At 45.8% G+C, this 17,358-nt stretch overlaps 1 protein-coding gene across 2 annotated transcripts in view; it reads right to left on the bottom strand.

Annotated features, from left to right (window-relative positions):
• acat2 (acetyl-CoA acetyltransferase 2) overlaps positions 1-4,169 on the bottom strand; it is a 96,103-nt gene extending 91,934 nt beyond the window's left edge. Inside the window, exon 1 of one of the 2 annotated variants that reach the window (XM_048601171.1) lies at positions 4,067-4,169. In XM_048601171.1, the coding sequence (XP_048457128.1) occupies positions 4,067-4,118 (52 nt within the window). In that variant the 5' untranslated portion in view covers positions 4,119-4,169. Of the gene's footprint in view, positions 1-4,048 lie in introns of both variants that reach the window. The other variant, XM_048601170.1, reaches the window with a different exon arrangement.
• Positions 4,170-17,358: the final 13,189 nt, after the last annotated feature.

Here is a 17,358-nt window from a genome sequence, read left to right as displayed (position 1 = left end):
AAGGCTTCCTGCTCCTCTGATGCTGCTTGGCCTGCTGTGTTCATCCAGCTCTACATTTTGTTATCTCAGATTCTCCAGCATCTGCAGTTCCTACAATCTCTGAAACAACCTCCCTATACTGACTGCCACAGTTCCTTATGACCACTCAGCGCTGCCTGGAGGCTGGGACTGGCTACCTCCAATTCCGGGCCATCCCCTGGGAGTACCGGGCAGAGTCGGTCCAGCAATTCTGCTCTGCACTTGAAAGACAGTGGGCTAATACTAGGGAACCATAGAGAGTGTACCAGTCGATGAATGGGGAATTGGAAGTGAAGGTTACAAGTGAGATAGGGCAAAGGCGTCACAACAAGTTCCTTTTGATTCCTGAATAAAGCAAAGGATTCTCTCTGCTGACGCCCAAACTCCATTCTTTTCACTGTTTGTGGTGAGGGATATGATGTGGGCACCATGCACACCAGGATGATACTAGGCTACTCCATCTCCCTACTACCAGCCTGCTGGGATGACTGACTGGTCTCCTCCTGTTTTTGGGTAACAGGATGGAGGGGCTGAATGGCATCCCCTTGCTCCTGTGTAACAAGACAAGGGAATATTCAGTGAATGGTAGGACACCAGGAAACTTAGAGGAACCGAGGGATCCTGGGGGGTCTTGTCCACAGATCCCTGAAGGGAAAGGGAAAGGTTACTAGGAATTTAAGAATCCATGACTATTTCCATCTGGAAGGACTAGGGCAGCAGATATATGACCAGACATGTGGAACATCTAGTCAAGAGGAAGAAGGAAGCTTACTTAAGATTGAGGAAGCAAGGATCAGATAGGGCTCTACAGGGTTACAATGTAGCCAGGAAGGAACTGAAGAACTGAGGAGAGCTAGGAGGGGGTATGAAAACGCCTTGGCGGGTAGAATTAAGGAAAACCCCAAGGCGTTCTATACTTCTGTGAGGAACAAGAGGATGGCCAGAGTGAGGGTAAGGCCGATCAGGAATAGTGGATGGAACTTGTGCATGCAGTCAGAGAAGGTAGTGGAGGTCCTTAATGAATATTTTGCTTCAGTATTCACCAGTGAGAGGGACCTTGTAGTTTGTATCGACATCGTGAAACAGGCTGATATGCTCAAACAGGATTAGGAAGGAGGATGTGCTATAAAATTTTGAAAAAGATGAGGATGGATAAGTCCCCTGGGCCAGATGGGATATACTCAAGGTTGCTACGGGAAGCAAGGGAAGAGATTGCTGCGCCTTTGGCAATGATCTTTGTGTCCTCACTGTCCACTGGAGTAGTACCAGATGATTGGAGGATGGAAAATGTTATTCCCTTGTTCAAGAAATGGAATAGGGATAATCCTGGGAATTACAGACTCGTCAGCCTTAGTTCTGTGATGGGCAAATTATCAGAGAGGATTCCGAGAGGTAGTATTTATGATAATTTGGAAAAGCACAGTGTGATTAGAAATAGTCAGCATGACTTTGAGAGGGGCAGGTCATGCCTCACATTATTGAATTCTCATAGAATAGAATCCCGACAATGTGGAAACAGGCCCTTTGGCCCATGTCCACACCAACACTTGGAGCAGCCCACCCAGACTCATCCCCCTATAACCCACCCAAGGTGCACATCACTGAACACTACAGCCAATTTAGCATGGCAAATCTACCTAACCTGCCCATCTTTGGACTGTTGGGGGAAACCTGAGTACCCAGAGGAAACCCACACAGACATGGGGAGAACGTGCAAACTCCACACAGACAGCCACCTGAGGGTGGAATCGAACCCGGGTCCCTGGTGCTGTGAGGCAGCAGTGCTAACCACTGAGCCACCATGCTGCGAACATGGTGGACAATGGGGAACCTGTGAATGTGGTGTATCTGGATTTCCAGAAGGCATTTGACAAGGTGCCACACCAAAGGCTGCTACACAAGATAAAGTTGCATGGTATTACAGGTAATGTATTGGCATGGATAGAGGATTGGTTGACCAGTAGAAAGCGAAGAGTAAGGGTAAATGGATGTTTTTCTAGTTGGCGGTCAGTGGCTAGTGGTGTGCCTCAGGGATCAGTGTTGGGACCGCAATTGTTTACAATTTACATAGATGATTTGGAGTTGGGGACTAAGTGTGGTGTGTCAAAATTTGCAGATGACACTAAGGTGAGTGGTAGAGCAAAGTGTAAAGAAGACACTGAAAGTCTGCAGAGGGATATAGATAGTCTAAGTGAGTGGGCAAAGGTCTGGCAGATGGAGTACAATGATGAAAAGTGTGAGGTCATCCATTTTGGTAGGAATAACAGCAAAATGGACTAGGTTTTAAATGGTAAAAAATTGCAGCACACTGCTGTGCAGAGGGACTTGGGTGTCCTTGTGCATGAATCACTAAAAGTAGGATTGCAGGTGCAGCAAGTAATTAAAAAGGCAAATGGAATTTTGTCTGCCATTGCTAGAGGGATGGAGTTTAACAACAAGGAGGCTATGCTGCAGCTGTATAGGGTCCTGGTGAGGCCACACCTGGAGTACTGTGCACAGTTTTGGTCTCCTTACTTGAGAAGAGATATACTAGCACTGGAGGGGGTGCAGAGGAGATTCACTCGGTTGATTCCAGAGTTGAAAGGGTTGGATTATGAGGACAGACTGAGTACACTGGGATTATACTCATTGGAATTCAGAAGAATGAGGGGAGATCTTATAGAAACAAAGAAGATTATGAAGGGAATAGATAAGGTAGAGGCAGGGAGGTTGTTTCCGCTAGCAGGTGAAACTAGAACAAGAAGGCATAGCCTCAAAATAAAGGGAAGCAGATGTAGGACTGAGGTCAGGAGGAATTTCTTCACCCAAAGGGTGATGAATCTGTGGAATTCCCTGCCCAGTGAAGCGGTTGAAGCTACCTTGCTGAATGTTTTTAAGGCAAGGCTAGATAAACTTTTGAACAGTAAAGGAATTAAGGGTTATGGTAAGTGGGCAGGTAAGTGGAGCTGAGTCTCAAAAAGATCAGCCATGATCGTATTAAGTGGCGGGGCAGGCTCGAGGGGCCAGATGGCCTACTCCTGCTCCTAGTTCTTATGTTCTTATGTTATGATTTTAATCTTCCAAACTGATAAGCCTCATAACACACATTGAGCATTATAGGAAACTGAAATTCTGCTGTGATCACACTGAACTGACATGATTAACATATATTCCTGGAAAAGTTTTCAATATATTAATATACAAATCTGCTGGATTCATCCAAGTATTCTAAATAAACTTAAATACTCTCTACGTTGTATTCCGGGAATATAAACCCGGTATTACCAAAGAACCCCTACAAATATGGAAACAGGCCATTCGGCCCAAAGGGTCCTCGGCGACCAAGCCTCTGAACAGTAGCCCACTCAGACCCATCCCCCTACCCTATCCCTGCATTTCCCATGGCTAATCCACATAGCCTGCACATCGCTGAACACTAGGGCAATTTAGCATGGCTAATCCATCTAACCTGCACACCTTTGGACTGTGGGAGGAAAGCGGAGCACCCAGAGGAAACCCACGCAGACACGGGGAGAATGTGCAAATTCCACACAGACACTCGTCCGAGGGTGGAACTGAACCCGGGTCCTTCGCAGCATTGCTAACCAATGAGCCACCGTGCCGCCCTCGATTTGGTATTTTTTTCGTAAATTAAGGTAAAGTCGCCATAGTTCCAGAGAAGTACAAAGCTGCCCTTTTAACATTAAAGGACTACTTTATTTGTCGAAAAGAACTGCAGTATTTAGGTTCAGTTTAAAATGTTTGGTTGCCATACCTCGCTAACTTCACTCCACGGAAAAGAATGGCTGTAGGGACATTGCCTATCCGCTGCTGAGTTAAAAGACAATGATAGGGAGCGTGCGATTGGTTGCCAGCCGGCTCCTGATCGGCGGCTGGTCCAACAAGAGGCCACGGCTGGGCCAAAAGGTTTGCACACGGATTCCGACTTTCCGCGCAATTCGAATGGAGGGCAGGGAAAGAGTCCGTCTATTATTGTTTCACTATTTTACAGCATATGCGCGGACCCGACTTGTTCGCTCCATTCCCTTACCAATCCGAATGTTCTTACCGATCGGGGTTCTGGCAGCACATACGATGACCACATCCTCCTCTTGACTCATGATGCCAGCAATGGATGCGAGTGTTCGGGGAGGAGCTACTGCAAATACGGGTCAGACATCACAGCTCGTGGGGCGGAGACAAGATCATAGATAGTGACTGCACAAAAGCGTACTGCTCAGTTGTGTCATAGTGACTGTACAAGAGCTACCTAAATATTCCCTTCTATACATTGTTATTGGGCAATGCTGCATTTTTCCTTTCACATGATTTTTCAATATTCTTTTGAAGGCCGCGGAAATCTTTTTTCAACATCCTCCCAGATCCTAACCAGACACTGTGTAGCTCTTTGAATCAGAGATAGTAGGAACTGCAGATGCTGGAGAATCCGAGGCAATAAGGTGCAGGGCTGGATGAACACAGCAGGCCAAGCAGCATCATAGGAGCAGAGAGGCTGACGTTTCGGGCCTAGACCCTTCATCAGAAAAAGGGGAGGGGAAGGGGGTTCTGAAATAAATAGGGAGAGAGTGGGAGGCGGATAGAAGATGGATAAGTGGAGAGGAAACAAACAGGTCGAAGAGGCGGGGATGGAGCCAGTAAAGGTGAGTGTAGGTGGGGAGTTAGGAAGGGGACACGTCAGTCCAGGGAGGACGGACAGGTCAAGGGGGCGGGATGAGGTTGGTCGGTAGGAGATGGAGGTGCGGCTTGAGGTGGGAGGAGGGGATAGGTGGGAGGAAGAACAGGTTAGGGAGGCAGGGACGAGCTGGACTGGTTTTGGGATGCGGTAGGGGGAGGGGAGATTTTGAAACTTGTGAAATCCACATTGATACCATTGGGCTGCAGGGTTCCCAAGTGGAATATGAGTTGCTGTTCCTGCAACCTTCAGGTGGCATCGTTGTGGCACTGCAGGAGGCCCAGGATGGACATGTCGTCTGAGGAATGGGAGGGGGAGTTGAAATGGTTCGCGACTGGGAGGTGTGGTTGTTTATTGCGAACCGAGCGTAGGTGTTCTGCAAAGCGGTCCCCGAGCCTCCGCTTGGTTTCCCCGATGTAGAGGAAGCCACACTGGGTACAGCGGATGCAGTATACCACATTGGCAGATGTGCAGGTGAACATCTGCTTGATGTGGAAAGTCTTCTTGGGGCCTGGGACGGGGGTGAGGGAGGAGGTATGGGGGTAGGTGTAGCACTTCCTGCGGTTGCAGGGAAAAGTGCCGGGTGTGGTGGAGCTGGAGGGGAGTGTGGAGCGGACAAGGGAGTCACGGAGAGAGTGGTCCCTCCGGAAAGCAGATAAGGGTGGGGAGGGAAAGATGTCTTTGGTGGTGGGGTTGGATTGCAGATGGCGGAAGTGTCGGAGGATGATGCGTTGGATCCGGAGGTTGGTGGGGTGGTACGTGAGGACGAGGGGGATTCTTTTTTGGTTCTTATTGCGTGGACGGGGTGTGAGGGATGAGGTGCGGGAGATGTGGGAGACACGGTTGAGGGCGTTCTCGACCACCGAGGGGGGGAAGTTACGGTCCTTGAAAAACGAGGACAACTGAGATGTACGGGAGTGGAATGCCTCATCCTGGGAGCAGATGCGGCGGAGGCGAAGGACTTGGGAATAGGGGATAGCATTTTTGCAGGAAGGTGGGTGGAGTATTCTAGGTAGCTGTGGGCTTGAAATGAATATCAGTTTCTAGGTGGTTGCCCGATATGGAGACAGAGAGGTCCAGGAAGGGGAGAGAGGTGTTAGAGATGGTCCAGGTAAACTTAAGGTTGGGGTGGAAGGTGTTAGTGAAGTGAAGTACCATAAAACCCGCGGACAAGCGAGGCGCAGTTGTAGTATGGCGCACTGACCTCTACATCGCTGAGGCCAGACGCCAACTCTTCGACACCTCCTCCTACCGCCCCCTTGATCACGACCCCACCCCTGAGCACCAAACCATCATCTCCCAAACCATCCACAACCTCATCACCTCAGGTGACCTCCCACCCACGGCCTCCAACCTCATCGTTCCCCAACCTCGCACTGCCCGCTTCTATCTCCTTCCCAAAATCCACAAACCTGAATGCCCTGGTCGACCCATTGTCTCTGCCTGCTCCTGCCCCACCGAACTTATCTCCAACTATCTAGACTCCATTTTCTCCCCCTTGGTCCAGGAACTCCCTACCTATGTCCATGATACCACCCACGCCCTCCACCTCCTCCAGAACTTCCAATTCCCCGGTCCCCAACACCTCATCTTTACCATGGACGTCCAGTCCCTCTACACCTGCATTCCCCATGCAGATGGCCTTAAGGCCCTCCGCTTCTTCCTGTCCCGCAGGCCCGACCAGTCCCCCTCCACTGATACCCTCATCCGCTTAGCCGAACTCGTCCTCACACTCAACAACTTCTCTTTCAATTCATCCCACTTCCTACAGACAAAGGGGGTAGCCATGGGTACCCGCATGGGCCCAAGCTACGCCTGCTTCTTTGTAGGTTACGTGGAACAATCCCTCTTCAGTACCTACACCGGCCCTAAACCCCACCTCTTCCTCCGTTACATTGATGACTGTATCGGCGCCGCCTCGTGCTCCCACGAGGAGCTCGAACAGTTCATCCACTTCACTAACACCTTCCACCCCAACCTTAAGTTTACCTGGACCATCTCTAACACCTCTCTCCCCTTCCTGGACCTCTCTGTCTCCATATCGGGCAACCACCTATAAACCGATATTCATTTCAAGCCCACCGACTCCCACAGCTACCTAGAATACTCCTCCTCCCACCCACCTTCCTGCAAAAATGCTATCCCCTATTCCCAATTCCTTCGCCTCCGCCGCATCTGGTCCCAGGATGAGCATTCCACTCCCGTACATCTCAGTTGTCCTCGTTTTTCAAGGACCATAACTTCCCCCCCTCGGTGGTCGAGAACGCCCTCAACCGTGTCTCCCACATCTCCCACACCTCATCCCTCACACCCCGTCCACGCAATAAGAACCAAAAAAGAATCCCCCTCGTCCTCACGTACCACCCCACCAACCTCCGGATCCAATGCATCATCCTCCGACACTTCCACCATTTGCAATCCGGCCCCACCACCAAAGACGTCTTTCTCTCCCCACCCCTATCTGCTTTCCGTAAGGGACTGCTCTCTCCGCGACTCTCGTCCGCTCCACACTCCCCACTAGGCCCACCACCTTTCCCTGTAACCGCAGGAAGTGCTACACTTGCCCCTACATCTCCCCCCTCACATCCAAGGAACCAAAAAAACCTTCCACATCAGACAGAGATTCACCTGCACATCCGCTGCTCCCAATTTGGCCTCCTCCACATTGGTGATATTCAAGCAGAGGCTTGGAGACCGCTTTTGTAGAGCACCTGTGCTCTGTTCGCAACAAACGAGAACACCTTCCAGTCGGGAATCACTTCAACTCCCCCTCCCACTCCCTGGACGACATGTCCATCCTGGGCCTTCTCCAGTGTCACAATGACGCCACACAGAAACTGGAGGAGCAGCACCTCATATTCCGCCTTGTGAGCCTACAACCCAATGCTCTCAATGTGAACGTTACTGGTTTCAAAATCTCCCCACCCCGGCCTCATCCCGTGACCAACCCTCCCTCTCATCCCCACCTCCTTGACCTGACACAACCTGTCCGTCTTCTCCCCCACCTATCTGCTCATCCCAGCTCACTGACCAATCCCCACCGCTGCCTACCTGCACTCACCTATCACCATCCCGCCTCTCCTCTATTTATTTGAGCTCCTTTCCCCCTCCCCCATTTCAAGAAGAGTCCTGACCCGAAATGTCAGCTTTCCTGCTACTCTGATGCTGCCTGGCATACTGTGTTCCTACCAGCTCCACACTGTGTTATCCCTGTATAACTGCAGTAAGACAACCCAAAAACTGGAAACAGTAAAATTCCAAATTGGCCTAGGGTCCAGTTAGAAAGGTCTTTAAAATATCAAAAATAGGTCTTCTTAATATTCTTTTACAGGATATGGGTGACACTAGCTAGGCTAACATTTATTGTCCATCACTATTTGCCCAGAGGGCAGTTAAGAATCAACTACTTTGCTGTGGCTCTGGAGTCACATGTAGGCCAGACCAAGTAAGGATGGCAGTTTCCTTCCCTAAATGACATTAGTCAACCAGATGGGTTTTTCCTGACAATTGACAACGGATTCATGGTCATTGTTCAACTCTTAATTTCAGATTTTAATTGAATTCAAATTCCACTATTTGCCTCAGAAAGCAAAAGTAGGCAAACAGTAATAAATGTGCTGCTTCTTTGCGTGTGCCATTTTCCCACTCTTTTATATTAGATTCCATTGCATACACAGCACAAAGCAAGACATTTCATTTATCCGAACCAGTCCTTGCCAGTTCTTTTGTTCTGGATCAGTGTCCTCCTGTCTTTTGTCATCTATTAATTCTGTATTTGTATATTTTTGTCCTCTTTGTATGCCTCTCCTTAAACACATCAGTACTGTTTGTTTCGACCATCCCCTGTGATAACAACTTTAACATTCTCAAACTCTGGGTAAAGAAGTTTCATCTGAATTCTCTATTGGATTATTCAGTGACTGCCTCAGAGTAATGTCTTTCATTTGGGAGGAAACATTCGGTGTCTTGTCATGACTCACTGGGATAGCATGCTGGAAATCAAGCCCTGCTATCCCCAACATTGTCCAAAAGTCAAAGATATTAAAATGCATAGATTCCAGCCTTGAGTGACTGCCAGCATGGAGTTTGCATATTCTTCCCATGTCTGCTTGGGTTTCCACCAGGTGCTCTGGTTTACTCCCACAGGCCAAAGATACGCATCTTAGGTAGATTGGCCATGCTAAATTACCTGGCCGTGACTAAGGATGTGTCGGCTAGTTGGATTAGCCACAGAAAATGCGAGGTTAAGGGGATAGGGTAGACAGGGTCTGGGTGTGGGTGGGATGCTCTTCAGAGGGTCAGTGCAGATTCAAAGGGCTGAATGGCCTCTTTTTCCATTGTAGGGATTCTATGATTCTCATACAAAATACCCAACTTACTTAATGTTCAGTTCCAGGTTGAAAAGAAACCAGGTCTGTGCTTTAAGTTAAGAATTACTATTTATTACAAATAAATAGATTCTAGGTACAAGTAAGCAGTAATAAACCATTACAAACTAAACTTATGATCAAGAACCATTCAACGTTTCTTCTTGGCCTTCTGTTTCCAAATGTTTTCACAGGTTTGCAAAAAGCACACAGGATGGTTGGTTCACTTATAGAAGGTCTCTGACTTATCAATTTAAAAACTACAACTTACAGCAACTGGAGGAGGAAGGATAAACTGGTTTTCTTCGGATTTAAAGTGGGCTTTGACTCCAGATGACAGCTGCATCATATTCTCCTTGCTGTTGTATTCAGTGCCTTGACTAATAAAGCCAAATGTCGCATATGCTGCCTTAACCACATTTTGCTCTTGTCCTACTACCTTCATGGATTTATAGACCAGCATTAAGATCCCTTTGATTCTGTAATTCCTAGGGTCCTATCATTGAATGTGTATTCCCTTGCCTTGTTAGTTTTCCCAAAATGCATCATCTCATACTTTTCAGGATTAAGTTCCACTTTTGTTCAGCCCATCTGATTAGCCTAATGTATATCATTCTGTAGTCTAAGGCTTTCCTCATTACTTGCCACACCACGAATTTTGATGTCATCTATTTTGTTCCAGCTCCAAGTTGTTCAGTTAGTTGAAAACTAATCACACAGTTGGCAGGCAAAAAGCCCCAGTCATCGGTAACTAGTCACTAGTCCATAGACTAATCAACTTCTTGATACCAACCATGATTCTACATTCAATATGAATTCTTTGGCTCCAGTTCGACTGCAACCACTTCAACTACTATTTGTTCAAACAGCCATACAAAACAATGTAGGCTGAGTTTCAGGTTGCTTCCTCTTCAAAACAGACAGCAATCATGCAAAGCACTGGTTTTAAAACAATTCTCATTTCAGTCCATAATTTTAAAAAACATGATAATAGAAAGATAATGTGTTTACACTATACCCCCTTTATTCAAATCTTCATCTTCAAGATCAAGACTAGTTCATTCCTGTCTCCAATCCCCTCAACTCTCCACCCCTCTCCTCCAAGAGACCCAGCCTTTCAATGCTTTCATAGGTCTACCCATGCATCTCTGGTATCATCTGTGCAAGCCTTCTTCACTGCCTGTGCAGTGCTCTATCCAACTAAAACTGCACTCAGTACTCTAATCAAGCTTCAGTACAGGTTTAGCATAACTTGCCAACTTTTCAATTTTACCCCTCAAAGTAAAATCTGTGCTTGATTGCTAGTCCCCCTAATTTGGACTATTCCCAAAATTGGAAGTCATTTGCAAATTTAAAAATTGTGGTTTTGATTTCAAGGTCCAACATGGTCTCCAGACCCCAGCAATGCAATTGACTCTGAACTGCCCTCTGGGCAATAAGGGCTGGCCTAGCCAGTGACGCCCTCCTCCCATGAATGAATTAAACAAACATATTGAGGCAACAAGTGGGTTGTGCCCCATAGATGAGAGATGCAAAATAGGATGGGACAAGGAGACCCTTAGTGGACAGTAGGGTTGGAGGCCGCGCTATCATTTTCATTTGGGACATTGGGGGATTCCACGCTACCTTGAATATATTTATTGTAAACAGTGGTCTTACGGGACATTTTCAAATAGGACAAGTAACTAGTCCTTTAAATATACAAAAAGGAGGTAAAGATGATGCATCCAATAGTAAATAAAATTTCTGGCAAATCAAGAACATATCCTGGGATATGATTACATGGCCAGAGCAGGACAGTGCTGTGATCCACTGAACTGTGCAATATGCCAGGAATGTGAGCAGTTTTTTTTTTTGCTGAAATCCCTCTCGGACAGTATAAGGAGAGAATGTGTATAGTGGGAGAAATGTAGCTCTGTCCCACCGACAGAATGAGGACCTAATAGTACTTGGAATTATTGGACAAAACCAGGCAGGTGTTTGCCAAACATAAGCGTAACTGTGGACACATGCAAGGGGACGTTGCATACCGCAAGCAGGCTGAAGATAATATAGAAAAGGTAGTGCAAAATAGTACAATTAGCCTATTTGGCTGGTAAAGAAACTGGACAGGAGTTGGCAACCGACTATTGATTAGAGAACTAAATAAGGTAACACCCTTAACGACATCCAAATGGCTACTAGATTAAACAGGATCAATCTGCACAGTGGTTTACATTGCTAGATACTCCCAACTACAGGAGGATACGAGTATATTCTGGTAATAGTAGATAACTTCACCAAATGGGCAGGGGTGTTTCCCACTTGAACTAATACCACTAAAATCAGGGCAAAGGTCCTGTTAGAAAAGATTTTTACTGGTAAGGAGTAATGAATCAGATCAAGGGACACAATTTACAGGCCAAGTAATGTAGAATGTCACAACACTGTTAGGGATAAAACAAAAGTTCCATATATCCGGTAGGCCCCAATCCAGTGGGATAGTCGAAAGAAAGAATCAAAATTTGAATATGCTGATCAAAATGGTGCAGCAGCACCAGGCCACTCGCTTCCTTATGTCTTGATGATAATAAGGAGCACTGTAGCTTCCTCTACAGGATTTAGCCCTTATAGTTTGATGACATGCAGAGAGATTTGTGGCTTGGAGCCACTGCTAGAATTAGACCTATTCAAACCAGAAGTAGATGGAATAGTGAAAGATAAATAGATACAACAGCTGGTTGAAAATGTAAAAGAAGCAAATTATGGGGTCGCAAATTAGAGAAGGAAGAAACAACAAAGCAAGGCTCACTTTGACTCCAAGACAAAGCCAATGAAGCTGTCGGTTGAGCAACAGGTACAAACATCATCCTTCCTGGACCCTGGATTTGTAGGACCATATGAAGTGATAGACAAAACAAGTCCATCAGTATAAAAGATGCTAATAGTCCCGAACAAGAGTAGCTGGTATCATTATTAACTAGTTATAATGATTCAGAAGGAGGCAGGAAATTATCCCATTTACGCAATGTTGGAAGAATGTGATGCCCCAGAATTAGGAAGCTTAAGAGTGGGACAGGTTTTTGTACCCAGACCAGGGGATCGCAGGACAAGAACAATCTGAGCAAAATGCAGATCCAGCAGGTGCACCATTATCTCCCAACGCCTTAGGTTTCAGATGGACTCCTCAGACTCACCAATGGAAACAAAAACAAAGGAAAAGGGGAACACAATGGATGAAACATCCACACTTTAACAAAAAAATGGATGAGGGGAAGGGATCAAAGGTAAACCAGCCCTTGACTGAGGAATATCATAAAAGGTAAAGAATAAACTGTAAATAAGAGCAGAAACTATACTAAGACAATGTGATAAAATAGAGGAAGATACAAACCAAAAGACTGGTCATAGTCCTCCTTGGAATTGCGATTGGTGTAAATCATGGGATCTTGGTACGGGCAACCGACAGACTTTTATCATAGAGGGAAGGGGATGATAATAAATTGAGCACGAATGTAAAACCTTAAGTATTTGTTATATTGATATTTAATAGCATGTTGGGTTGAGATGTGGGTCTTTTTGGGATCCAGCCCTTCCTTCAGGCAACGGCTCAGTCAATCAAAAAGATGATGATACCTTTTACGTGGTCTGAGGAAAGAATAAGCCTTGAGGATTGGAGACCTATAGAATTTGACAGCTCAATCGAGTGGATGAGCGTATAGTCCCATGCTTACCACAGTGCCAAACATACCCAGGGAGAATGGAGACAATTTGGATAGATGCCACAGGCTGGGACCTTTCATATTGTACAGATATGGCCCACCAACTACCACCATCACGACCCCTGGAACCACCTCAGAGCCACACTGTCGCAAATTTCAGAGATACAAGGGGAGAAGGGTGAGTTTTAAAAGAAATGGAACACAGTTACTCCAGTACCAGGATATAGACACATACAGGTAGTGTTTAATCTGATGGACATATAGGTGCCACCCTGGTGCGATAGCACAACCTGGCAGCTCTTTGACCATCTATTCTGCTGACAACTTAGTCATAGCGAATTTGCATCAGAAATAAAGGAGGAAGACATGGTTGACAGAGTTAGTGAGAGCAGGCTATGCATCAGGCAACTGTTAACACCCTTGACATAGCTGAATTGGAGGCCCAGTTAATTTGCCTCCAGGGAAAGATGAGGATAATAGGAGGCCGGGAATACTAGGATCAAGAAAACACACGTAGGAGGGCAAGCGGTACAGGTAGCCCTTAGCATGAAAAGCACCCTAAACCCTCAGAATATTATCAACGGGATTATAGACAGGCAACCCATAATAATAGTGCTATTTTGTTCAACATATATTGTGTCCTGTCTATATTTAGCACAAATATGTTGAAACTAGATGCTCATACAGTACCGAACTGGGTGTCAGGTGAGCAGCTAGGACATGAATGGGGGAGAAAACACCCATATGACACCTCAGAAGTCTCATTCTCACCAACCAGGTCTTGAGCACCTATAATGATAATAAAGGTTGGCTTTACATTGGTGCAGTGCTTCATATACTCAAACATGGGGACAATCTCACACAACCCCTAACGCAAGTTCATAACGCAGGTAAATGCCGTGAAGGAATTTCAATATCGTTAAGTAACCCATTATCTTGTTATAGTACTGTAGGGATCTAAAAAGGAGGTAAGATTTGTCCCAATACCATCAAGGGGTAAACCACTGGGCTTGGCCAGAAGAAATTATCAAAGAAGGGCTCGGTCATTGTGACCTTTATGACAGCTGCTCATTGTCTACTGTGCCAGTGAATAACCAAACTTTTAAGTATGCCTTAGTAAGAGACGCCTATTTCACCACAGCAGCCTCAGGATACCACAAAAAGGAAGGACATGGTGCACCCAGAATGGACAGAATGTGGCTATCAGCAATATCTCTACTAACTTAACCACTACCCCCCAAATTCTGTTTAAGCCAGAACTAGATGAGAAACCGCATATAACTGTATCCATCCACCCAAATGATACAAAGATTTACAGCAGTCGATAGCTTGGAACTTCCATCTATTCCACATTTCACTGCAGACTGGGTGAAGATCATTCTTGTGGCAAAGGAAGTTATCCATAACTGAACTATACGTGAGAAGGAGGTTAAAACACGAACAGAAGGGCTGTCCCCCTTCTGGGTCTTGCAGGCTCCAAGTTTCTGGAGTAAAATTTGGAATTGGTGGCCGAATACCCAGGTCCTTCTGTGGATCAGAAGGGTCTCACGATTGTTGTACTGCAATTTGTTAGTTATTGTTGTAAGAGTCTTGTTTTGTTTGTTTACACAGAAAAATTTTAAAAATGGAAGGGACTGACAAAAGGGATTGGCATCAGATACCAAAAGATAGCTCATATGGAAGAGGGTTTGTAACGGTTGCTTACTATAGGGTAGGAATATTCTAGACATAGCTGGTTCATAGCATTTCTTACTATTCATTCATTTGCATCAATATTATGTGTATCTTACAAGATGTGGAAAGCGTATAACAATGTACGTGCCACGAAACAGAAGGAAAGTGAGTAAGATATTGTAAACTGATCTGTAGCTTTGTTTACATTTATGACTGTACTTATCAAAACAATGATCTAAATGGCATTTCAAATAATGAAGTAATGCTTTCCTGAGAATACATCACTATAAGTAATGTTCACCACCGTCTGGAGGCAAATACTAAATAAAAACCAAAAGAATGGCGGATGCTGTAAATCAGGAACAAAAACAGAAGTTTCTGGAAAAGCTCAGCAGGTCTGGCAGCATCTGTGAACAAAAAAACAAATCAGACTTAACGTTTCGGGTCCAGTGACCCTTCCTCAGTTTTTAATGATGTCCATGTTCCTTCATGGTATTTACCCACGTTATGAACTCGCGTTAGGGGGTGTGTCAGTTTGTTACGGTCTGGAGGCACCCTGGAGGATGTAGCAAACTCAATAGGGATGATCCCTAATATTGGGAAAGTAGGACCAATCTGAAATGAGGAATTAAAAGGGCTAAAAGGGGTCATGAAATATCTTTAGCAAACAGGGTTAAGGAAAATCCCAAAGCCTTTTATTCGTACATAAGGAGCAAGAGGGTAACGAGAGAAAGGGTTGGCCCACTCAAGGACAAAGGAAGGAAGGAAGTTATGCGAGGAGTCAGAGAAAATGAGTGAGATTCTTAAATGAGTACTTTGCGTCAGTATTCACCGAGGAGAGGGACATGACGGATGTTGAGGTTAGGGATAGATGTTTGATTACTCTAGGTCAAGTTGGCAGGAGGGGAGAAATGTTGGGTATTCTAAAAAGGCATTAGGGTGGACAAGTCCCCAGGTCACTGAGGGAAGTGAGAGAGAAAATAGCTGGGGCCTTAACAGATATCTTTGCAGCATCCTTGAGCACGGGTGAAGTCTCAGAGGACTGGAAAATTGCTAATGTTGTCCCCTTGTTTAACGAGGCTAGCAAGGATAATCCAGGTAATTATAGACCGGTGAGCCTGACGTCAGTGGTGGGGAAGCTGCTGGAGAAGATACTGAGGGATAGGATCTATTTACATTTGGAAGAAAATGGGCTTGTTAGTGATAGGCAGCATAGTTTTGTGCAGGGAAGGTCATGTCTTACCAACTTGATAGAATTCTTCGAGGAAGTGACAAAGTTGATAGATGAGGGAAGGGCTGTAGATGTCATATACATGGACTTCAGTAAGGCGTTTGATAAGGTTCCTCATGGTAGGCTGATGGAGAAAGTGAAATTGCATGGGGTCCAGGGTGTACTAGCTAGACGGATAGACAACTGGCTGGGCAACAGGAGACAGAGTTGTAGTGGAAGGGAGTTTCTCAAAATGGAGAACTGTGACCAGTGGTGTTCCATAGGGATCCGTGTTGGGACCACTGTTGTTTGTGATATACATAAATGATCTGGACGAAGGTATAGACGGTCTGATTAGCAAGTTTGCAGATGACACTAAGATTGGTGGAGTAGCAGATAGTGAAGGGGACTGTCGGAGAATGCAGCAGAATATAGATAGATTGGAGAGTTGGGCGGAGAAATGGCAAATGGATTTCAATCCAGGCAAATGTGAGGTGATGCATTTTGGAAGATCCAATTCAAGAGCAAACTATACGGTAAATGGAAAAGCCCTGGGGAAAACTGATGCACAGAGAGATCTGGGTGTTCAGGTCCACTGTACCCTGAAGGTGGCAACGCAGGTCGATAGAGTGGTCAAGGAGGCATACGGCATGCTTTCATTCATCGGACGGGGTATTGAGTACAAGAGTTGGCAGGTCACGTTACAGTTGTCTAGGACTTTGGTTCGATTACATTTGGAATACTGCGTACAGTTCTGGTCGCCACATTACCAAAAGGATGTGGATGCTTTGGAGAGGGTGCAGAGGAGGTTCACCAGGATGTTGCCTGGTATGAAGGGCGCTAGCTATGAAGAGAGGTTGAGTAGATTAGGATTATTTACATTAGAAAGACAGAGGTTGAGGGGGGTCCTGATTGAGGTCTACAAAATCATGAGAGGTATAGACAGGGTGGATAACAAGAAGCTTTTTCCCCCCCGAGTGGGGGACTCAATTACTAGGGGTCACGATTTCAAGGTGAGGGGGGAAAAGTTTAAGGGAGATATGTGTGCAAAGTTCTTTATGCAGAGGGTGATAGGAGCCTGGAACGCGTTGCCAGCAGAGGTGGTAGAGGCGGGCACGATAGCGTCATTTAAGATGTATCTAGACAGATACATGAATGGGCAGGGAGCAGAGGGATACAGATCCTTGGAAAGTAGGCGAAAGTTTAGATAGAGGATCTGGATCAGCGCAGGCTCGGAGGGCCAAAGGGCCTGTTCCTGTGCTGTAATTTTCTTTGTTTGTTCTTTGATCCAAAGATTAATCTGAGGACCATCGTGGGGTGGGGGGTGGGGAAGAGAGAGAATGTTGTGGAAGGCTGAAGGAAGAGGCTTTACAAAAGGCTGTTATGAGAGTGGAATTATGCAGAGTCACTCAACTCTGATAAGATTGCAAGAAATTCGTAACTGCTGTCTCTACCTACTAAGGATGAAACATTCGGGATTGGTCACATGCTCAGATAATTTCAAATAAGGCATACACCTGGCACACAGACTTGTGTATAAAGCAGCCCAGAAAATCCTTGCAAAACAACTCAGCAACGTCAGGAGACATGAAAATGTCAAGATGAGTTCCAGCCTGGCCAGCTGCCAATTATCCCCCAGGTAATGATGTTTGGCATTAGTTTAAGAACCTTGGGTAGTGAAAGACAATGATTGAGATACCTCTAGTAGTTAAAAGC

The sequence above is a fragment of the Rhincodon typus genome, chromosome 9 (genome assembly GCF_021869965.1).
Source record: "Rhincodon typus isolate 14 chromosome 9, sRhiTyp1.1, whole genome shotgun sequence".
In the NCBI taxonomy this organism is placed as follows: Eukaryota; Metazoa; Chordata; class Chondrichthyes; order Orectolobiformes; family Rhincodontidae; genus Rhincodon; species Rhincodon typus.
The sequence above is the reverse complement of the archived record's forward strand: the minus strand, read 5'-3'. Positions and strand labels throughout refer to the sequence as shown.